At 38.4% G+C, this 23,773-nt stretch overlaps 1 protein-coding gene across 7 annotated transcripts in view; it reads left to right on the top strand.

Annotated features, from left to right (window-relative positions):
* Nucleotides 1–23,773, top strand: part of PREX2 (phosphatidylinositol-3,4,5-trisphosphate dependent Rac exchange factor 2) — a 303,757-nt gene that overhangs the window by 81,971 nt on the left and 198,013 nt on the right. For all 7 annotated transcript variants that reach the window (XR_006794332.3, XM_064588242.1, XM_064588240.1 and 4 more), the window contains exon 7: nt 12,531–12,664. Coding sequence is in view for 6 of the 7 variants with exons in the window: in XM_064588242.1 (XP_064444312.1) it covers nt 12,531–12,664 (134 nt within the window). In the remaining variant the exon portion in view is untranslated. The remainder of the gene's footprint in view (nt 1–12,530; nt 12,665–23,773) is intronic.

Genomic DNA, 23,773 nt, shown 5'->3' with positions numbered 1-23,773 from the left:
AGGTGGGGAAAGCTATTATAGTACTCAGGCCTGGTCCCTTCCTGGAAGCTTAGGAGAAGCTTCTGATAGGACTCCAAAGGTGCCCAGGACCAAGGGGTAGTTCTATAGGATGAATGCAGGCCCTGGGAGGGACGGGGGATAAAGGGCTTTCTTTGAATTGCAAACAAGGATTAAGGCTCAGCTTGCAGGACAGTTTTGTGTATGTTTAGAGTAGCTCTAGTGGGATTAGGCCAGGGCCAAGGGCAGATGTCAGGTGGCATGTCCACCAAGAACAGAGAGTTCCTTAAAGAGCCTTTGAGGTGAGAAGTCTTGAGCTAAGGCTAGGGAACAGCTCCCTGTCTAGTTACTTCCCCGAGTTCCTGCAGACCTTTTACAACCACCTTAGGGATGACACCTTTGCTCCAGTAACTAAAATTTCTTGAATGGTAGGTATCTGAGTCTGATACACCATGAATTTGCATTATTTCCACTTTAGGTGGATTATTTATTTCAAGTAAGTCACTTAATTACCCAGGGTCTTTTTTTCCCATTAATCAAATGAAGGCTTTCTATCGTAAAATCTGTCAGGTATCTTGCCTACCTAGTATTTTGTGCTATAAATGATCATTACATTCCTTTATGCGGAATTTAGGTCAACAAGTGATTGAAATCTGTGGTTCCCAAATCAGATGACATAGTGCAAAAGCCTGACTTTTGAGCAGACTTCGTCTCTAGTCCGGACTCTAACCCTTAGTTTGGGGATGGTGCATCAGACCTCTCCCACATACAATGTGGGTTATTGCAGGAGTCAAACGAGATACTTTGAATACTGTAAAATGCTATGCAAATGAGCAGTATTTTAAAGCTCTGGTTCAGTGGTAGGATTTTACCCTTGAGCAGTTCCCGTTTGTCTAATATATGCACCTGTCTACTGGAGGTGTTCTATCACTTCAGTTAAGTTTAGATAGTTTCAAGCCACAGAAACTAGAAGAAAAATTAATTTAAAAAGATATGGGGTAGTTCACAGAATCAATAGAAAAGCTACACTCTCAAGGGTGTCTAGGCAGCCGAAGCTGGTAGGCAGGCTCATCAGTGCCCTAACTAAAATGGATAGGCTCTAAAAATGTTTTCCACCCTTATATTACATCACTCAAGATTCAAGATCAAAATCTAAGATTCCTCTAGTCTTGCCTGGGCAAATTTGCTTAGGACAGAGGACACTGGTCCTTGATTGCCAATCATCCACTTTCCTTTTGAGGGAAGGCTGATCTTCCATTGTACGCAAACTTGGTGAGCCTTTAACAGTTTGCTGAGGTATTATAATCCCCACTACACAGATTTAAAAAATGAGGGCCATATAACTTACCCCAAGTGCTTACAACTAATGGATGGCAGAGTTTAATATGAAAATAGACAGACTGGTTCTAAACCCTATATTCCTTGTCACCATGTAATATTATACCTACACAGATAAAAACTTAGCTAATTCTTTAGATTAAGTTGATAGCTTGCCATTTAAAAGTAAGTTGATTAAAGAAATTAGGTTTTTGTCAGCATTTACCTAGTGACTGCCATTACAGAAGATCTGGAGTTTAATTGCTCATATTTGAAGTTCTGCCTTTTATTAGTATAATTTATTATAGCTCAGTTTCATGTCTTATGCAACATATAGTACATTGCACAAGATATTCTACCAAAGGTTATTGTAGGGCAATGATCAGTGTGCTTGGAAAGGGAAGTTCATTAGCTGTTTAATCAGAGTCACTGATTCATTTCATAGAACAGGACCAGTCTCAGTCTTGGTCTGCTTTTTGGCTGATTGATGGTGTTGTAATGGTAACTCTAATCTTTGGAGTCATAATGAACTGTATCGACAAGGGAGTATTAATAAGCATTATGTCACTTGGTAATTCAGCTTTACATCCATGATAGGCCTGTTTGGAATAGATCTCTCAAATCTGAAAAAAATTATATTAAAAGATAAGAAGGAGAATTAATAATATATGAAGGTATTGGAAAAAATAAGATCAAAATAGTTACTGTGTTTTAGGAAGTAAAAAGAAAGAGAAATTTGACACCTCTTGGATACCTTTTTACATGGAGAAATATAATGGTACAAGACCATTTTAACATCCATTTGCTGCTTTACATATGATTGAGTTTGTGTCTGATAGTGTATTGACTTCAAGTCATGTTCTCTTACTTCATGAGTGTGAGTCTAACAGAGGTTGTGATGAGATCTGTTTCTTTTTTCTTCTCTACAAGGCGATTTGGTAGATACAAATTTGTCTACTGCCTTGAGGCAGAATTGATTTGTAGACAGCCCTTGTTATTTAAGGATATGTTTGGGAAAAAGAGCATTGAAAGTCAATCTACGTAGAAAGGGGAACAGAATTTTGTAAGTGGGAGGGGGGAAGCTTCATTGGGACTTCATTAAAATGAACATTTATGTTATTTTATCTAATATATGACAGAATCTAGGTTATAACTTCAGTTAATAAATTGAATCTCAAAAAGAGTGAATCAAATGCTGAATCTCTTGTGGGTGGGGGCATACATTTTATGACATTATATGATAAAATGATGTGGTATTCTTCATTTCATGTTTAACTTTTCTAGTAGTTTTAAAAGATTTTTTGAAAGAATATTCAAATGCTTCATTCATTTTCTTGAGACACTCCTTTGATATTGAAACCATTCTCTTATGAAACGCCCATCTAGTAGTTGTCATTCTTGTCAATTTTCTTCCACAGTGAGTGGGTCTAGCTCTTGTCAGATCTTCATCTGTCAGTGCTTTGCATACGATTGGGGGAAGTTTCAAGGCCTCCTGTCATCTTTCATCTTTGCCAAGATTATGCCTTCTCTCTGCAGTCTGTGTTTTTATGGTACTGACATTCAACATTTAGTTGACAAGATGAATGAGGTAGACTCTGGTGTTAAGCAGGGAGAGCCAACAATGGGGTCAGATAATTAGTGAATAGTTTCCTATTATAATGATTTTTGCCACCTCATAGCTGCAAAGAATCCATAATGAACCTTTATATAACCTATTAAGAGAACTTGTTAACATGAAAAGATTTAACCTTTCAAATAGTCCAGATATGATTTAGCAATATTATTTTTATTAGGTCTGCTCAGAGGCGGAGATTTGTCCTATTATTGCAGTGCTTCATAAATCATGATTTTAGTGTTTGAAGAAATACTGGAAATTAGAAAAGGAGCCATAAAATAAATACACACGCTTCTGACTGTCTTTTCTGGGTGTCGTCATTTTCTGAAAGCATACTTTGGCACCTAACTAGTGTCCACCTATGAAAATTCTTCAGACTTCCAGGGGCACCTGGGTGGCTCAGTTGGTTAGGCGACTGCCTTCGGCTCAGGTCATGATCCTGGAGTCCCGGGATCGAGTCCCACGTCGGGCTCCCTGCTCAGCAGGGACTCTGCCTCTCTCTCTGACCCTCCCCCCTCTCATGCTCTCTATCTCATTCTCTCTCTCAAATAAATAAATAAAATCTTTAAAAAAAAAAGAGAGAAAAGAAAATTCTTCAGACTTCCACATTAAATTCTGTAATGGAGCTTTGAAAGTTAATAGTTTTTCATGAATGCTGACTGTATAATTGGCAGCTGATTACCTACCTCAAATTATAGAATCAAAATTATTCAGCTTCTTCACAAATTCGATTCTGAATCGTTACTATTTTCTTGCTGGATCTTGGACCATGAGGCACCCACAGTGGGAAGAGGGGCCTTTGGTGAGGAGTGTTGCCAACACGGACTGCCGAGTCCTGGCCTTAGTGACTGAGGTCATTGTTTGTTCATCCATTTCACACTGATCTTTTCACCATTTTGGTGATATTTAAATGGTGTGCTTTGTAAATTTGACAAAGAAAATCCCTGGAGAATGATTGAAACCTGAAACCGCAGCATGGTATGAACTATGTAGTTAATGATAAACCTAAATAATCATAAACACACAGCTATCCCTAATATCCATCACTGTTAATTCATGCCAACTCTGATTTTATTAATGCTGTATTATTGCAGTGATCACACTGCATTTAATTCTATGTTTACATACCCGTTTCTTCCACAAGTATCGGGAACAAGGGTCATGTCTCATGCCTTGAGTCTCTGGCATCTAGGACAGTGTCTCATACATAGCGGGTTGGGCGGTAATTAAACACAGATATAGTTATATTGTAGTTATGTATTAATTGTCAGTGGCTGGGCGCCTGGGTGGCTCAGTTGGTTAAGCGACTGCCTTCGGCTCAGGTCATGATCCTGGAGTTCCTGGATCGAGTCCCACATCGGGCTCCCTGCTCGGCGGGGAGTCTGCTTCGTCCTCTGACCCTATCCCCTCTCATGTGTTCTGTCTCTCTCATTCTCTCTCTCTCAAATAAATAAATAAAATCTTAAAAAAAAAATAAAAATAAAAAAAATAATTGTCAGTGGCTGCTCACTATTTTTTGATATTTTTGGCTCTTTTGGTTAGTAGCAGTGATTCTGACCTAGTTCTGTTATTTGTTACATTTTTCTGGTACTTTGATGTTCTCTAATCCTCTTAAGCATCCTGTTCTGGATTATGGTTTACAAATATATACCATGCAAGATTTTTTATTTCCTCAAGTTAGAGTGGAACACTGTGCCATTGTTTGAAATTCAGTCTCTGTGAATGGATTTTCATAGTTGCGGGTTCTGTTTGTTTTGTCTGAGGACATACACAGATGGGCTTCCCTCACTGTAGTTCCCCTTTGCACGTGACGGGGCCATGGTGAAGGAGGCAGGATGACATAGGTTTCTACAGGCTGGAGTAGAAAGAGAAGCTTTTGGAAGGAGAGGCACTGGATGAAGTCGACTCCCACCCCTGGCCACAGTTACTTGTGGATGGTTACTTCTCACCTTGAACTGTCAGTCAGCCTTCCTTTCCTGATTTAATGAAAGCAGTCAGGATTAGAACCATCCATGGAACTTCCTGGCTGGGGTTTTGCTGTATTTAATTCTATATATATAATTCATCATAAGCATGATTTTACATGATAAATGTCACTTCCTAAAGGGAAATGTGTGTTAAAAAAGATAAATCATCTAGATGATAAAAGTACATTATTTTGGTTATTTATTTTTTAAGGGATTGCTAAGACAGCAGAACTCTGAATCATATGGGTAAACACATTACTTAAAAATATCTGCATTGAATATGTACATGTACATATCACATTATGTGTAATGGCTTTAGGGTAGTTCAAAATTAATGATTTATACAGGCCCTCTTACTTTTTAAAAATAATTCTTTTACATCTTACCTCTCAAATGTTGGTTTATGACTCTGTGATGTATCACTGTACTGTTAAAGTAGCTTATTTTCATGGGCAGTATTTTTTTTCACAGTCACATGAAATTCCATCTTTGTAAAGATATTTCTATAGTTCAGGTTTTTTCAGTTTTTTTTTTTTTCCCCAGTGAAATAATCTGCTGCCTTCAACATCTACACGGTGACCCATGAAACACTGTGCAAAGCTGATTTAACTAAACATCTTTCCCTTTCTTTTACCTTCCTTCCTTCCTTCCTCCTTTCTCTCTTTCTTCCTTCCTTCCTTCCTTCCTTCCTTCCCTCCCTCCTTCCTCCCTCCCCCATCCCTCCCTCCCTCCCTCTCTCTCTCTCTCCCTCTTTCTTCCTAAAACTTTACGAACAGAGAAGCCAACTTGCTAGAGATTTATACCAGGAGAAAATGTTTAACACATTGTTTGGTGTGTTGTAGAAATGTTAAAAGCCTGACTTTAGTATTCATCTTGAGAAAGGCGTTTATCATACATGGTTGTTCAATGACTAAATACAGATTTCCAGAGAATAGATTTCTAGATTTAAAAATGAGCATCGATTTTCAAAATGAAGATAAAATACTAACTAGTTATGTCACATTATTCAGGTTTAAGTGAATATTCACCAGTGATGAAATGTACCACAGGTGACCATGTGGTGTATTTGCAAGCATGTTAACATGATCAACGCCTGTCTGCTGTGGGCACTGGGGAGCAGTCAGGACTACCTCGGGCAGAGACCTGTGCTCACCTCAATCTCCATGTCACAGGGTTGCCGTACTATGCCCTTGAGCACCTGGATTCAGGTACTCAAAGCCTCCAAAGCAGTTTTACTTGGAACGTTGACAGAATACTACATGCAGCAGCATTTACTGGAATGACCTGGGACCTTCCCCACCTTTACTCAGTTTCAATCTCTGAACCTGGGAATTTTAAGAAGCCCATCAAGTGTGTCTCCCAAACTCTATAAACTTTGAGAACCATTGCCCTAGAGGCTTTGCTCTCTTCTGATGATCTGCCTGGCTAGTTTTACTGCTTCCACATTTGTTATTTTCTAGTTCACTCATCTGACATTGTCATTTTCATAGACTTTAGTGCTCCTGACTCTTACCTAGCAATCTGATGCTCATAGCCATACTTTATTTCAATTTCTCCTATGAATTTTGTAGCTTGACTTCTTTATTCCTAACTCTCTAGAAACTTTCCTGGCATTTCTAGGTAAATGAAAAAAAAAATCGCATGTAGTTTCAAAATATCATAAATTTCATTTACTTTAAAGATAAAGTTGTGAGATTATTATTATTTTTTTACTACAGAGAAAGGTAGATTTATCATGTAAGCGAGGGGAAACTATGCCACAGCATTATTTAAAAAGAGACACTTATTAATTATCTATTTGTACTTGGGATGGATTTGAAGTGAGAGGCACATCATGACTATACAGAAGACTGTATATACACTTGGTCAAATTTTCTTCAATATTTATAAAATTGTACATATCTGTGGTTAAAAAATTCTTAATGATTTCTAGCTGCCACTGTCCTAGAAATCATGCACAGATTCAATCATGGTAAATCAAGAACACAATGGTTATTCTTTATCATCTATGAGATACACGTGGTATAAAGAGAAATGCTACAGGCCATTCTTTTAGGAGTTTTTTAGACAAATGTGTATGTTCGACACAGATTCCTTTAAGTTGCATAAGCAGTCCTCTGGGAATTATTTAATTATTCACTGAAGAGATTTCATGTGGTAATAGTAGATTACTATGGTAGAAGATAGTAAAGGTAGATACTGTACTAATTCTTAAAGTTTGCTGTTAACTATTAAAGACATCTCACCTCAGTGATAGAAATGTCTCAGTAGGATTTAGTAAAATATAATATGAGTGATGTTATGTTTATATTGTGAGATATACTTTGAAGCATAACAAGATGGTTGGGCTTGATGTCATTATCCCACAAAATTTCATTAATAGATTATTAAACAGATACTTTGGGTTGTTATGAAAAGAAGTGTTGCCCTCACAGAGGTCAATTAATCTTATTCTGATTTTTGATCAGGAGCTAGGAGCTAATGGGAACCTATGATAATGACTTAAACATAATGTATTTTTTTAAGGTTTTCTTTAATTTTAAATTTTTTTTTAAGATTTTACTTAGTTACTTGAGAGAGAGAGAATGAGAGAAAGAGAGCATGAGAGGCACGAGGGTCAGAGGGAGAAGCAGACTCCCTGCTGAGCAGGGAGCCCAGTGCGGGACTCGATCCTGGGACTCCGGGATCGTGACCTGAGCCGAAGGCAGTTGCTTAACCAACGGAGAGCCACCCAGGAGCCCCCTTTTTTAAAGATTTTTAAAAAATTTTTATTTATTTGAGAGAGAGATAGCGAGAGAGAGCATGAGTGGTGGGCAGGGAGAGGCAGGCTCCCCACTGAGCAGGGAACCTGACACAGGGCTCCATCCTAGGACCTTGGGATCATGACCTGAGCTGAAGGCAAATGCTTAACCGACTGAGTGGGTGCCCCGGCTCAGGTGCCCCAAAACACAATGTATTTATATATTAGTGAGGGGTTTGAGAGTTTGCTCAATGATTTTGCTCAATCATTCAAAAGTCAAACTATTTAAGTATACGATAGAGGAAAATGATTGAGATGCTTTGCTGACTAATGGAGCACTTTGAATTAATTGTAAGATGGGATTGCCATAAATGTGCTAATATAATCTTATGGTATCAAGATACGTATTGTAGGGGACTGGAGTAATAATAAAATAAATAAATAAATAAATAAATAAATAAATAAATAAATAAATAAATCACTATCTGATTTATTTGCCAGCTCACATCCGAGTGGTTGTGCTCACTTCTAGAGGTGTTCCATATTAAGGGAGACCCTGACAAACTGGAGAAGGTTCAGAGGAGGACTTCAGGGATCTTGCAGGTTTCTCAAATCAAGCCATAGGATGAATGGTCAAAAGCAATGCTAGTTATCTAGCTTGGAAGGCAGAAGGGAAGTGTACTGGCTGTTTTCAGATACTGGAGGGCCAGGTCTGTCATAATGAAGAGGGTATTCCTCTACTCCCAGGAGGCAGAAGTAGAGTCAGTGAGTAGAAAGGGAAGTAGAATTTGGTTCTACGATTAGAAAAATCTTTCTACTAAGTAGAGTGGCTAAGTAAAGAAATAGCTTTCTTAAGAGGGAATGAACTTAATTTTACTAGAAGTTTTCAAGAATAGGCTAGAAGGCCTTTTTTTGTCAGGGCAAAAGTCAGTGTTCTCTGAGGCAACAAGATGTGTCTACCCTCAAAAACTAGAGAATCAGAAATAACACTGTCTTCAACGAGTTAAAGCATAAAAATCAACATAGAGTGAACCACAGCAGAGGTCAGAAATAAGTGAAGTCTCCTTGAAGAAGAAAATCATCTTTAAAACCAGCAATGTTAATTGTACTAGCCTTTATTGAGTCCTTTTCTGTGCTAGGCATTGTGCTGGGAGTTTTATATATATTGTCTGTTAATTCTGTGAATAAATTAAGTACTATTTTCCTTTTCTACGTTGGTTAGATTTATTTATTTATTTATTTGAGAGAGAGAGAATGAGAGACAGAGAGCACAAGAGGGAAGAGGGCAGAGGGGGAAGCAGACCCCCCGCTGAGCAGGGAGCCCGATGCGGGACTCGATCCCGGGACTCCAGGATCATGACCTGAGCCGAAGGCAGTCGTTTAACCAACTGAGCCACCCAGGCACCCTTCTACGTTGGTTAGAAGGCATGAACATAGCTACAGAATCAAAGGAGTCATTCAGAAATGTGATTTGTTTGTAGTGGAAGCTGAGAAAAGAGAGAGCAAGGAGAGAGAGACACACAGTGAGACAGATAGACTTTGGATGGTCTTGTCCCGGTGGTAGATTGTGCTAGCTCTTTGCTTTCAAACTGCTCTAATTCTTAAGTCTAGTTCACCAAGATATCCTCCCCGCCCTCCCCGCTTCCTTCCTACCTTTTTTCTGCTCTCTCTCTTTCTCTCTCTCTCCCTCCCTCTCTCCTCTTGGTATATAAATGAACAACTGCAGCCCCATCTATACGTTCTGTTGAAGGCCCTCCTCTAATAGTCCAGGCATGCCTCTGACTTGTCTAATGCGACCGTCTGAGCAAGCTTCCTGCTATAAAATTGGCTTTTTTATTAGAAATCAAAGATACAGCTGCTGACGGGCAGTGCTCAGTCTCTCCAACACCTGACCTATGGGAAGCTAGCTAGCTAGCATGGCCCTGCTCTTCAATTCAGTCTGTTCACAGGACAGGAGACAGTTTTTCTTAACTGGGAAGCGTGACTTCATTAGGAAGCGTGACTTCATTAGAAAGTGTTGGTGGCACTGACAAGATAAAAGATATGAACAAACAAGAATTTGACGGTGGAGAGCAATTCAAATAACATGCAGACAGGTCACAGGAAGACAAAGACAGGGAAAAGGCCCCGGGGTATGGTCAGTGGTCAAACTCTCAGTGGTGGTCAGCAATCGTGTCCTTTCCTCTGTGACTGTCTGGTTGTGAGTTTTTTTTTTTACTTGTGTCAGATTCTTTCTGATTATAATACAGCTTTCCAGTTAGGAAGTTTACAAAGGGAGATTGTGTTGGCCATACTTATGGGAACATTCGGTGTGGATATCAGGTATTTTTATGATCAAGAATAATATACCTATTTTTTATTTTACACATTAGGTCTCGTGAGTTCTTCAGAGCTTGAACAATATCTCCTGTGAAACTGTTTAAGGGGATGGAATAAATGACCTCTAACCACTATACTAATTTACGTTAAATTCTTCTTATATTTATTAATAAAGATTATAATCACAAACAAGGCGGAAATGTATGGTTAAGATTTCTCTCAAGTATGGGGGTGTTTGGGTGGCTCAGTCGATTAAGTTGGTTTTGGCTCAGGTCATGATTTCATGGTCCTGGATCGAGCCCTGTGCATCTGCCACCCTGCTCAGCGGGGAGCCTGCTTCTCTCTCTCCCTGTCCCTCTGCCCCTCCCCACCACTCGTGCTTGCTCGCTCTCTCCCTCTCTCAAATAAATAAAATCTTTAAAAAAAAAAAGATTTTTGTCAAGTAGGAAGACATCTACTAATACCTACCTATAATTATATTGGGAACTTACTTGGAAGACTGGTTAATATGCAAATTAGAAAAACATCTGCAGTTACCATTTAATAAGATAAGTTAGCTTCTTTGCTTTACTTTTTTGGGCTACTATGAGAAATAGTCTAAGGTGAAGTATTTTGTACCTTTTGTAAAATTGTTACCAGTAAAGCCACTTTCATAACATCGTATAGTTCCCTGTGCAAGAATCAATGTGATGTTTCCTTGTTTACATTTTTAATACTATTCTATCTTAATTTTTTTCTGAGGTAGGGATAGTATTTAAATAAGAAATCGTTGCCACTGAAATTGGGATTTATATTCAAATTTGATGACAGTTTTTACTTAATTATCACATGATGAAGGATATGAAATTGTGTAAATTTTTAATAGATCTCTAATTATATGTCCACCTTTGTGATGAAAGAAAAAAAAGAAAGGAAATGTCTTAAATCTAAAATATTTTATAATGGCTGGTCACCAGAGGGGAGTGGGTGGGGGGATAGGTGAAAGAAGTGAAGGGGATTAAGAGTACACTTATCATGATGAGCACTGAATAAGGTATGGAATCGCTGAGTCACTATATTGTGCCACCTGAAACTAGTATAACACTGTATGTTAACTCTCCTGGAATTAAAATAAAAAAACTTAATAAAACAAAACACTTAAGTTAAACATAAAAACAAAAAATAAAATGTGTACGTAGGGATGCCTGGGTGGCTCAGTCGGTTAAGCGTCTGCCTTCGGCTCAGGTCATGATCCCGGGGTCCTGGGATCGAGCCCCACGTTGGGCTCCCTGCTCAGCGGGGAGTCTGCTTCTCCCCCTCCTCTACTGCTCCCCCTGCTTGTGTTCTCTCTCTCCCCCCTCTCTCTGACAGATAAATAAATAAAATCTTTAAAAAAATAAAGTTAGTAAAAAATAAAAAAATAAAAAATAAATAAAATGTGTGTGTAATATAGACACTCAACACAATCACATTCGTTTAATTTCCAATTTGGGAAGTTTCTTATTGACAGTTATCAGTTGTCACCATAATTTAAATTTTTATAATCAATCAGAAAAACTATTATCAATGATTACTGTGGAAGTACGAAATTAATGGTCTGATTGTTAAATATCAAAAATAAAAAATAAAAGCATTAAGTTTAAAAAGAGTCAGAAATTTATCCCTGGATTTAAGAATCCCCAGACATAATGAAAATAGAAGTATTCTTGCAGAGCATACTTAACAGCTATCTACGTAAAACTTTTTTTTTTCTTTTTTGTCTAACTCAGTGCATTAGTTGTGATAGTTTAGGTTGTAGAGACAAATAGACGGCCACATTTATAATGGCTCAAATTAGATGTTTTTGATCAGCTCACACAACAATCCAATGCTTGTGCTCTGCTTCATTGTGCACCTTTCCTCTGTTTGCGATTCAGGCTCCTTCCATCTTGTGGCTCCTCTCAATGGTTAGCGCTTGTGTTAAGACCCAGTTTTGTCACTAATCATCTGACCTTAGTGTGCAATCAGTGAAGGCTTATTTAATGAATGAGCATGCCTATGCTAACTTTTAACTTGGGTAAAAGACTATGGAAGGTTGCTCTCTTTAAATAGTTTTTTCCCCCCCTTTAATTTCTTCTTTTTTCTTCCTATCAATCCTAGGAGTGGATAAATAAATTGAGACCCGCTAAAAATTTAGAGAACTTCGTGTACTTTGTGATGTATCCATGGAACTCTTTTCCCATACCAGGGAAAGAGAGGAGAAGGAGAGGAGTACTAGGGACATGAATGTTATGCATCACTTTGAAATCATCTCCTTTTAAAAGAACATAGTAACATGTATCATCCATGTTTATGTATGCATACATGTGTAAGAAAGCTAAAAGAAGACACAGAATCTCTTAGCCACAGTTGTATCTGCTCAGACTGACCAGGAGTCTGGGAGGCAAGGAGACCTCCATCCAATGTATAAATATTTATGGTGTTTCAACTTCTGTCCATATATTGTATCTTGAAATAAAAACAAACAGACTTTTAAGGAGAAGTAGAATTACACACAGAAGTTTCTGTTAAGTAATCAAACATTGTCTCCATTTTTTTTTTTTTTTTTTTGACCTAGGGATCCAACGTCACCGACACCTGCACTGAGATGCTAATGTGTGGCGTCTTATTGAAAATTTCTTCTGGAAATATTCAAGAACGGGTGTTTTTTCTTTTTGATAATCTTCTGGTGTATTGCAAAAGGAAACACAGGTAAGGTGATAAACAGGTAATACTTCAGAAATTACTTATTAACCTCGAAAAAATTTTTTTAATAAAAAAAGAAATTATCAGTCTCACGAGTTCAACCTTTTCCTCTGTGCTCCTGGGAACTCGGGATCTCCTCAGTAAATTTCACATACTCTCAGCCTATTCTCTGATTGTTCTCTTTACCTTCTTGTAAAACCTGACTGAAATGTGACTACCATTCAATAACACTACCTCCCAGGAACCTTCTGGAGGAAAAAATTTTTTTCTGTTGCTAACCCACATGTCTCAGGCCCTGTAGGAAAGGTGGGTGTGTCTTCTGTGTTTCCCAGTGCTGCTTCCCAATCATTTCCTCCTCTTCCTCGGAAATATTTTCCCTGACCGCCCCATCTAGTGTAGCCTCCCAGCCATTTTCTATCAACATCTAGAAAATTCTTGCTAATATTTTCTTCGTTATTTATTTATTTGTTGCCACCTTTACTGGATTAGACTGTAAAGTCCATGAGAACAGTGGTCTTGCTGCGTATTCTGTGCTATTTCCCCAGAGACTGGACCTGCCATGTAATAGACACTCAAGAGGTATTTGTTGAATAAATGAATAAATAAATGAATGAATGAAACCCAAGCAAGTTCCTGGTATAGCTTAGCCATCATTAGTTTAAGTAGTTTAATGTAGCAGTGTTATTGCTGTAATGTTATTTGTTTTAAAGCATGGATATAATTTTTTCTTCAGAAGGTAGTTATATTATAGGATGTTTCCTTGAACTCTTGGCAAAACGTTTTGCAGGTTGTTTAAGCAAAAAAGTAAAGTTGCACTTAATTGGGAAATTTCCTGAGGCTTTATATGCTTCTTCCTAACCATATCTAGGATATATTAGTTTCAGTGAAAAGGTACTAAAAGGCTTAATGAAATTTAAAGGTAAAACAGGTGGGTTGAGGATGCAGGGTTTGAGTGAGTGTTTATTCTAGACTCAGAAATTAGGCCACTATAACCAAAGATTTTTTGGTAACGTTGGGAATGAGAAGATCAAAACTGATTTATGAGGCAAGATTCTCTTGAAATGGGATTTCCTAAATCAATGAACAGGATGCCCAGAGCAAGTTCTCTGAACGTTGGCAGCTATGTTGATGACATGGGAGTTTGGCCTCTTGGATTATGGTATCAGAATTCCCTAGCCTGAGACATTACTGTGAAAATACAATGGCACTAACTGAGAAAGCAGAGAAGTGCCCATGTGCTTCGATGAAAGGGGACAGGTTAGGATTAAAGTGAAAAGATAGTTGTGGGGCGCCTGACTGGCACAGTTGGTTAAGCGTCCGACTCTTGGTTTCGACTCTGGTTGTGATCTCAGGTTTGTGAGATTGAGCCCCAGATTGGGCTCTGCACTCAGTGTGGGGTCTGCTTGAGTTTCTCTCTCTGCCTGTCCCTCTGCCCCTTCCCATTCTCACATGTGCTTTCTCTCTCTGGCTCTAAAATGAATAAATAAATAATAAATAAATATCTTTTAAAAAAAAGTTAGTTGTTAATCCCTGCCTTAATGAGCTTTTTAAAAAAGATGCTTTTTACCACATATAAAAATGAACTTGTCTATTTTTTTTAGTATGCTCTTCGAAATTCTTTGTGTTTGCAGCAAGATTGGGATTAATAGAAATAGGTTTTAGGAAGATGTAGAAATCCTGTTAATTTTAGTTGAATATAACTCATTAAAAAGTTGTAATATTATTCAAGTTGTTTAGGTACAATTGTTTTTTTTCCAGCCTTCTTGAGGACTAGTTGGCAAATAACATGGTAAGATATTTTAATGGTACAACAGGACGATTTGATATACAGCATGAAAGGATTTCTCCCATGGAGTCAATTAACACATTGATCTAGGTGCAGTTATTAAAGGCATCCATTTGAGAATGAGATCTTTTTTTAAAATTACAGTTGATCTCATACTTATTTATATATGTGCCTGCCTTCAAGTCCAAGGTTTTTGCAAAATTAGCCATGTATAATGATGATTTCATTTATGGTCTTATGGCTGTCATTGTTAAATAGGTAAACAACAGGAAAGATTTTGTAAAATTAAAATCCTTTTTTTAAAGGATTTTTAAAGATTTTTTTTTTTAAAGATTTATTTATTTATTTTGAGAGAGAGAGCAGGGGCAAAGGGAGAGGGAGAGAAGCATACTCCCTGCTGAGTGCAGAGCCTGATGTGGGGCTCAGTCCCATGACCCTGAGATCATGACCTGAGCCAAAATCAAGAGTTGGGCAATTACCTGACTGAACCACCCAGGTGCCCCCAAAATCCTAGTTTTTGAGCAAATATTCTTAATGTATGTATAATGTGGACAAAATGCATAGTGGCTAGAAATGGAAATTACTGAATAAATCTGATTGTCTATTCCCTTCCTGAATTGAAGTAGTGTGAATATACCATCCATTCCCTTCATTTTAGAATACTTCATCCCCTTTACCAAGTACTATTGAAGCTCTAAAGATTCTTTAGTAAGTATGAGTAAACTGAACCTTTTCCAAATTTCCATAGTATTTTAATTGCACAACCCACGGACTTGATGAATTTAATTCTAGAGTTTACATTCACAAAAGACAAGAGTGCTGATTAGGCATCTCAGCTCTGGATATTTTTAATGGTATTAATCTTAGGAGAAACTAGTATTTAAAAAGATAAAGTGTGTGTAATATTTATTTTTTTTTTAAATAAAAAAAATTTTTTTTTAATTTTATTATGTTATGTTAGCCATCATACATTACATCATTAGTTTTTGATGTAGTGTTCCATGATTCATTGTTTGCATATAACACCCAGTGCTCCATTCAATACATGCCCTCCTTAATACCCATCACCGGGCTAACCCATCCCCCCACCCCCCTCCCCTCTAAAACCCTCAGTTTGTTTCTCAAAGTCCATAGTCTCTTATGGTTCGTCTCCCCTTCCAATTTCCCCCATTTATTTTTCCCTTCCTACTATCTTCTTTTTTTTTTTTAACATGTAATGTATTATTTGTTTCAGAGGTATAGGTCTGTGACTCATCAGTCTTACACAATTCACAGCGCTCACCATAGCACATACCCTCCCAATGTCCATCACCCAGCCATCCCACCCCTCCCACCCCCCACCACTCCAGCAACCCTCAGTTTGTTCCCTGAGATTATGAATTCCTCATATCAGTGAGATCGTATGATACTTGTCATTCTCAGATTGACTTATTTTGCTTAGCATAATACCCTCTAGTTCTCTCCATGTTGCTGCAAATGGCAAGATTTCGGGGTTTTTTGTTTTTGTTTTTGTTTTTGTTTTTCATGGCTGCATAATATTCCATTGTACATATATACCACATCTTCTTTATCCATTCATCTGTTGATGGACATCTTGGCTCTTTCCATAGTTTGGCTATTAAGGATATTGCTATAAACATGGGGATGCACGTACCCCTTCGGATCCCTACATTTGTATCTTTGGGGTAAATATCCACTAGTGCAATTGCTGGGTCGTAGGGTAGATCTATTTTCAACTTTTTGAGAAACCTCCATACTGTTTTCCAGAGTGGCTTCACCAGCTTGCATTCCCACCAATAGTGTAGGAGGGTTCCCCTTTCTCCACATCCTCGCCAACACCTATTGTTTCCTGACTTGTTAATTTTAGCCATTCTGACTGGTGTGAGGTGGTATCTCATTAAGGTTTTGATTTGGATTTCCCTGATGCCGAGCGATGTTGAGCACTTCTTCATGTGTCTGTTGGCCATTTGGATGTCTTCTTTGGAAAAATGTCTGTTCATGTCTTCTGCCCATTTCTTGATTGGATCATTTGTTCTTTGGGTGTTGAGTTTGAGAAGTTCTTTATAGATTTTGGATACTAGCCCTTTATCTGATATCTCATTTGCAAATATCTTCTCCCATTCTGTCGGTTGTCTTTTGGTTTTGTTGACTGTTTCCTTTGCTGTGCAAAAGCTTTTTATCTTGATGAAGTCCCAGTAGTTCATTTTTGCCCTTGCTTCCCTTGCCTTTGGCAATGTTTCTAGGAAGAAGTTGCTGCAGCTGAGGTCAAAGAGGTTGCAACCTGTATTCTCCTCTAGGATTTTGATGGATTCCTGTCTCACACTTAGGTCTTTCATCCATTTTGAGTCTATTTTTGTGTGTGGTGTAAGGAAATGGTCCAGTTTCACTCTTCTGTATGTGGCTGTCCAATTTTCCCAACACCATTTGTTGAAGAGACTGTCTTTTTTCCATTGGACATTCTTTCCTGCTTTGTCGAAGATTAGTTGACCATAGAGTTGAGGGTCCATTTCTGGGTTCTCTATTCTGTTCCATTGATCGATGTGTCCTTTTTTGTGCCAGTACCATACTGTCTTGATGATTACAGCTTTCTAATAGAGCTTGAAGTCTGGAATTGTGATGCCACCAGCTTTGCTTCTTTTTCAACATTTCTCTGGCTATTTGGGGTCTTTTCTGGTTGCATACAAATTTTAGGATTATTTGTCCCATTTTTAGAAAAAAGTGGATGGTATTTTGATAGGGATTGCATTAAATGTGTAGATTGCTCTAGGTAGCATTGACATCTTCACAATATTTGTTCTTCCAATCCATGAGCATGGAACGTTTTTCCATTTCTTTGTGTCTTCTTCAATTTCCTTCATGAGTATTTTATAGTTTTCTGAGTACAGATCCTTTGCCTCTTTGGTTAGATTTATTCCTAGGTATCTTATGGTTTTGGGTGCAATTGTAAATGGGATCGATTCCTTAATTTCTCTTTCTTCTGTCTTGTTTTTCGTGTATAGGAATGCCACTGATTTCTGTGCATTGATTTTATATCCTGCCACTTGACTGAATTCCTGTATGAGTTCTAGCAGTTTTGGGGTGCAGTCTTTTGGGCTTTCCACATAAAGTATCCTATCATCTGCAAAGAGTGAGAGTTTGACTTCTTCTTTGCCGATTCAGATGCCTTTTATTTCTTTTTATTGTCTGATTGCTGTGGCTAGGAATTCTAGTACTGTGTTGAATAGCAGTGGTGAGAGTGGGCATCCCTACCATGTTCCTGACCTTAGTGGGAAAGCTCTCAGTTTTTCCCCATTGAGAATGATACTCACTGTGGGTTTTTCATAGATGGCTTTTATGATATTGAGGTATGTACCCTCTATCCCTACACTGTGAAGAGTTTTAATCAAGAAAAGATGCTGTACTTTGTCAAATGCTTTTTCTGCATCTATTGAGAAGATCATATGGTTCTTGTTCTGTCTTTTATTAATGTATTGTATCACATTGATTGATTTGCAGATGTTGAACCAACCTTGCAGCCCAGGGATAAATCCCACTTGGTCGTGGTGAATAATCCTTTTAATGTACTGTTGGATCCTATTGGCTAGTATTTTGGTGAGAATTTTTGCATCCATGTTCATCAAGGATATTGGTCTGTAGTTCTCCTTTTTGATGGGGTCTTTGTCTGGTTTGGGGATCAAGGTAATGGTGACCTCATAAAAAGAGTTTGGAAGTTTTCCTTCCATTTCTATTTTTTGAACAGTTTTAGAAGAATAGGTATTAATTCTTTCTTAAATGTTTGGTAGAATTCCCCTCGGAAGCCATCTGGCCCTGGGCTCTTGTTTGTTGGGAGATTTTTTATTACTGCTTCAATTTCCTTAGTGGTTATGGGTCTGTTCTGGGTTTTTTTCCTTCCTGGTTCAGTTTTGGTAGTTTATACATCTCTAGGAATGCATCCATTTCTTCCAGATTATCTTTTTGCTGGCATATAGTTGCTCATAATATGCTCTTATAATTGTTTGTATTTCTTTGCTGTTGGTCATGATATCTCCTCTTTCATTCATGCTTTTATTTATTTGGGTAGTTTCTCTTTTCTTTTTGATAAATCTGGCCAGGGGTTTATCAATCTTATTAATTCTTTCAAAGAACCAGATCCTAGTTTCATTAATCTGTTCTACTGTTGTTTTGGTTTCTATTTCATCGATTTCTGCTCTGATGTTTATTATTTCTCTTCTCCTGCTGGGTTTAGGCTTTATTTGTTGTTTTTTCTCCAGCTCCTTTGGGTGTAGAGTTAGATTGTGTATTTGAGACCTTTCTTGTTGCTTGAGAAAGGCTTATATTGCTACATACTTTCCTCTTAGGACCGCCTTTGATGCATCCCAAAGATTTTGAACAGTTGTATTTTCATTTCATTTGTTTTCATGAATTTTTTAAATTCTTCTTTAAATTCCTCTTGACCCATTCATTCTTCAGTAGGATGCTCTTTTGCCTCCATGTATTTGAGTTCTTTCCAACTTTTCTCTTGTAATTGAGTTCTAGTTTCAAAGCATTGTGGTCTGAAAATATGCAGGGAATGATCCCAGTCTTTTGGTACCAGTTGAGACCTGACTTGTGACCTAGGATGTGATCTATTCTGGAAAATGTCACTGGGCACTAGAGAAGAATGTGTATTCTGTTGCTTTGGGATGGAATGTTCTGAATATATCTCTGAAGTCCGTCTGGTTCACTGTGTTATTTAAAGCCTTTATTCGCTTGTTGATCTTCTACTTAGATGATCTGTCCATTTCAGTGAGGGTGATGTTAAAGTCCCCTACTATTATCGTATTGTTGTCGATGTGTTTCTTTGATTTTTTTATTAATTGGCTTATATAATTGGCTGCTCCCATGTTAGGGGCATAGATATTTACAATTGTTAGATCTTCTTGTTGGATAGACCCTCTAAGTATGATATAGTGTCCTTCCTCATCTCTTATTATAGTCTTTCGTTTGAAATCTAATTTGTTTGATAAAGGATTGCCACCCCAGCTTTCTTTTGATGTCCATTAGCATGGTAAATGGTTTTCCACCCCCCCCACTTTCAATCTGGAGGTGTCTTTGTGTCTAAAATGAGTCTCTTGCAGACAGCATATCCATGGATCTTGTTTTTTTATCCAATCTGATACTCTGTGTCTTTTGATTGGGGCATTGAGCCCATTTACATTCAGAGTAACTACTGAAAGATAAGAATTTAGTGCCATTGTATTGCCTGTTAGGTGACTGTTACTGTATATTATCTGTGTTCCTTTATGGTCTATGTTACTTTTAGGCTAAGAGGACCCCTTTCAATATTTCTTGTAGGGCTGGTTTTGTGTTTGCAAATTCCTTTAGTTTTTGTTTGTCCTGGAAGCTTTTTATCTGTCCTTCTATTTTCAGTGACAGTCTAGCTGGATATAATATTCTTGGCTGCATATTTTTCTCATTTAGTGCTCTGAATATATCATGCCAGTCCTTTCTGGCCTGCTAGGTCTCTGTGGATAGGTCTGTTGCCAATCTAATGTTTCTACCATTGTAGGTTACAGACCTCTTGTCCCGAGCTGCTTTCAGGATTTTCTCTTTGTCTCTGAGACTCATAAGTTTTACTATTAGATGTCAGGGTATTGACCTATTTTTATTGATTTTGAGGAGTTTCTCTGTGCCTCCTGGATTTTGATGCCTGGTTCCTTCCCCAAATTAGGGAAGTTTTCTGCTATAATTTGCTCCAATATACCTTCTGCCCCTCTCTCTCTTTTTCTTTTGGGATCCCAATTATTCTAATATTGTTTCATCTTATGGTATCACTTATCTCTCGAATTCTGCCCTCATGATCCAGTAATTGTTTATCTCTCGTTTTCTCAGCTTCTTTATTCTCCATCATTTGGTCTTCTATTTTGCTAATTCTCTCTTCTGCCTCATTTATCCTGGCAGTTAGAGCCTCCATTTTTGATTACACCTCATTAATAGCCTTTTTGATTTTGACTTGGTTAGATTTTAGTTCTTTTATTTCTCCAGAAAAGGATTCTCTAGTATCTTCCATGCTTTTTTCCACCCCACCTAGTATGTTTATAATCGTCATTCTGAACTCTAGTTCCGACATCTTACTAATGTCTGTTTTGATTAGGTCCCTGGCATTTGGTACTGCCTCTTGTTCTTTTTTTTGAGGTGAGTTTTTCTGTCTTATCGTTTTGTCCAGAGGAGAATAGATGAATGAGACAACAAAATGCTAACAGGGTAACTTTGATCCCAGAAAAATATACAGTAAACAAATCAGAAGAGACTCGAAACCAGGGGGAAAAGAAAGGGAAAGAGGGAAAAGGAAAAAAAAAAAAGAATATGAGCAAATATGATCAGGCTGATGAATAGATCAGTGCCACACACTAGATTTTGGGTGTATTTTGGTCTGTTAGAAGAAACTGCCTCCCAAAATTTTAAGGAAAGAGAAACTTATACATGTACAAAAATAAGGGTAAATATGATGAGGGAGGGCGCCTGGGTGGCTCAGTTGGTTAAGCGACTGCCTTTGGCTCAGGTCATGATCCTGGAGGCCTGGGATCGAGTCCCACATCAGGCTCCCTGCTCAGCAGGGAGTCTGCTTCTCCCTCTCACCCTCCTCCCTCTCATGTTCTCTGTCTCTCATTCTCTCTCTCACAAATAAATAAAATCTTAAAAAAAAAAATAAAAAAAAAATATGATGAGGGAATGGAATATGAGTTTAAAGATGAAAATTATAAAATATTTTATAAAAGGAATCGATAAGAAGTTGGTTAAAAAAAGAAAGAGGAGAAATTAAAAAAGGAACCAAAAAAAAGGAGGGGAAAGAATTTGATCAGGCAGGATACTAGAACAAAGCCATACACTAGAGATTTAGGGTATACTTTGGTCTTTTAGAAGAAACTGTATCCCAAAATTTTAAAGAGAGAACAACATATATATATATATACACACACAAAAAAAATAAGGTTAACTACAATGAAGGGATAGAATATGACTGTAAAAATGAAAAATAAAAAAGATTTTTAAAAAAGGGATTGATAAGATATGTTGGTTGAAAGGGAAAAATAATTAAAAAATAGAAAAGGAAAAAATAAAGAAAATTAAAAAAATTAACTTTGAAAGACTAAAGAATCATGGGAAAAAAAGCCACGAATTCTGTGTGTTGTATTCCCTGGGTGCTGAAGTTCTGCCGTTCTCATTGACCGGTAAACTTGGTCTTGGCTGGATATTCTTGCTGATCTTCCGGGGGAGGGACCTGTTGCAGTGGTTCTCAAATGTCTTTGCCAGAGGCGGAATTGCCTCGCCCTTGCAGGGGGCCGGGCTAAGCAATCTGCTCGGGTTTGCTCTCGTGAGCTCCCTGCAAGCTTTCCGTACAGCTTTGGAGGAGGAGAGTGAAAATGGCGGCCTCCCAATCTCCGTCCTGGAGGAGGCGAGAACTCGGGGCTCCACTCCTCAGTGAGCCCCCAGATTAAAGCAGTCAATCATTCCTGTCTCCCCGGTCTCCAGCCGCCCTCTGTGCTCACCGGCCTGTAACCAAGCATTTCTGTCTCTGGCTCATGACCCCATGTGGAGTCTCCAAACCCAGCAGATCCCTGCGGTGCGCTCCCATGCTGCTCCTCCCAGGGGAGGAAGGGGAGTCTCCCTGGATCTGCCACTTGTTGGGCCCTGCTGGAAGAGCAGTGGCCCCACTGTGCCACGGATCACGGTTTATGGCAACCCCGAGCTGAGAGCTCACTCCTTGGCTCCGTCTCTGCAGCTGGCTTCCCCACTCCGATACCTGGGGCTCTGCTGCACTCATACACCCCCAGTCCTTCTGTGACCCCGAGGGTCCTGAGACCACACTGTCCCCATGGGCGTTCCACCCCCTGCTTAGCCACTGGAGTGATGTCCCTCAGTGGAGCAGACTTCTACAAGTTCCGATTTTGTGCTCTGCTGCTCTATCACTTGCCGGTAGCGGCTGACGGAGGCTCCCCCCCTCGCTGTCTATCTTCCCAAATATCACCTTGGATTCACTTCTCCGCCTGTCTTACCTCCCAGAAAGTTGTCACTTTTCTGTTCAGAGAGTTGCTGCTATTCTTTTCTTCGATCTCCTCTTGAGTTCGTAGGTATTCAGAATGGTTTGATACCTATCTAGCTGAATTCCTGGGAGCAGACAAAATTTAGGTCTCCTATTCCTCCGCCATCTTGCTCCTCCTCTGTGTTGTGTAATATTTAATACATAAAACATGATATGGCTTAGGTTGGCTGTTAATGAGCTTTGTAAGTATTATAATGTATTTTGTCTTCTGCAGTTTATATTTTGTATACAATATAGTTTGTAAACTGTGTATCCATATGTATAGGAATAGTTTATTCATTTAACTTTGTATAATATTCCATTGGTTGAATATTATTCACTCTCCTATCAGTGGAGTTTAGGTTTTTGTTTGTTTGTCTTAGTTTTTCTGCTATTATGAACATCCCTGCAAGATGTATCCTGATGACCACTAAAACACATAATTGGGAGGGAAATCATAGAATTGGGATATCAAATATTCTACATTACAATATAGAGCAAAATTATTTTCAAAGCATAGGCTTTTCAGTAGGTATACTTTAATAGAACCACCTTCTGAAGGGACCAAAGGTCTCTCTTTTTAAGCTAAGTGTTAACAATATTGATCAGACACTTACTGGAATTTCATATTGAGTGTTATTATCTACAGGTCAAGGGAAATATAAAAGCCTGTTCAGAACTGACAAGATCACAAAGAAAATTAATGCTTTAGAAAATAGGACCAGTGATAGATTCCATGGTATGATTCTTTGCCTGTGAATAAAACTGTTATCAAGGATATTAAACTTAAAAAAAATGATTGAAGTATGATGTATAAACTTACAAGAAATTCTCTTTTGCAAGACCCACAATACTATGTCCTACCTGGGAGAATATACAATTACCTACATATTAGTGTGCTCTGCATTCTTCTCTATCCTTGGGTGGCTATGATGCCAACCTTGCGTACTATATGGCCTGAATCCCTAATTGGTAGCATTTATTTAAGGTTATTAGCAAAGGACATTTAGAGGTCACTTTCATAATGAACATCGGAGTGCAAGATGGTGAAGGCCTGGGCTGAGAAACCCTAAATCAGGTTAACTAATCTATTTAATTAGTTTCTTTTAGTAGGGATGAAGGACTACTAAGTTTTGATGAAGCTTTAGACATGTAAGGGAGGAATATATCCTGTCTTTCACGGAAGGAATTCAGGGACTGGGACAGCACCTTGTGACCCCTCCCTGCAGGGAGGGCTGATATCTAACTGCAGGGGTGAGGAGGAGAGGGATATTGAAGTTGGTGAACA

The sequence above is a fragment of the Mirounga angustirostris genome, unplaced genomic scaffold (genome assembly GCF_029215605.1).
Source record: "Mirounga angustirostris isolate CCGP_5_RB_7025 unplaced genomic scaffold, mMirAng1.0.hap1 SCAF_4, whole genome shotgun sequence".
Lineage (NCBI taxonomy): Eukaryota > Metazoa > Chordata > Mammalia > Carnivora > Phocidae > Mirounga > Mirounga angustirostris.
The sequence above is the reverse complement of the archived record's forward strand: the minus strand, read 5'-3'. Positions and strand labels throughout refer to the sequence as shown.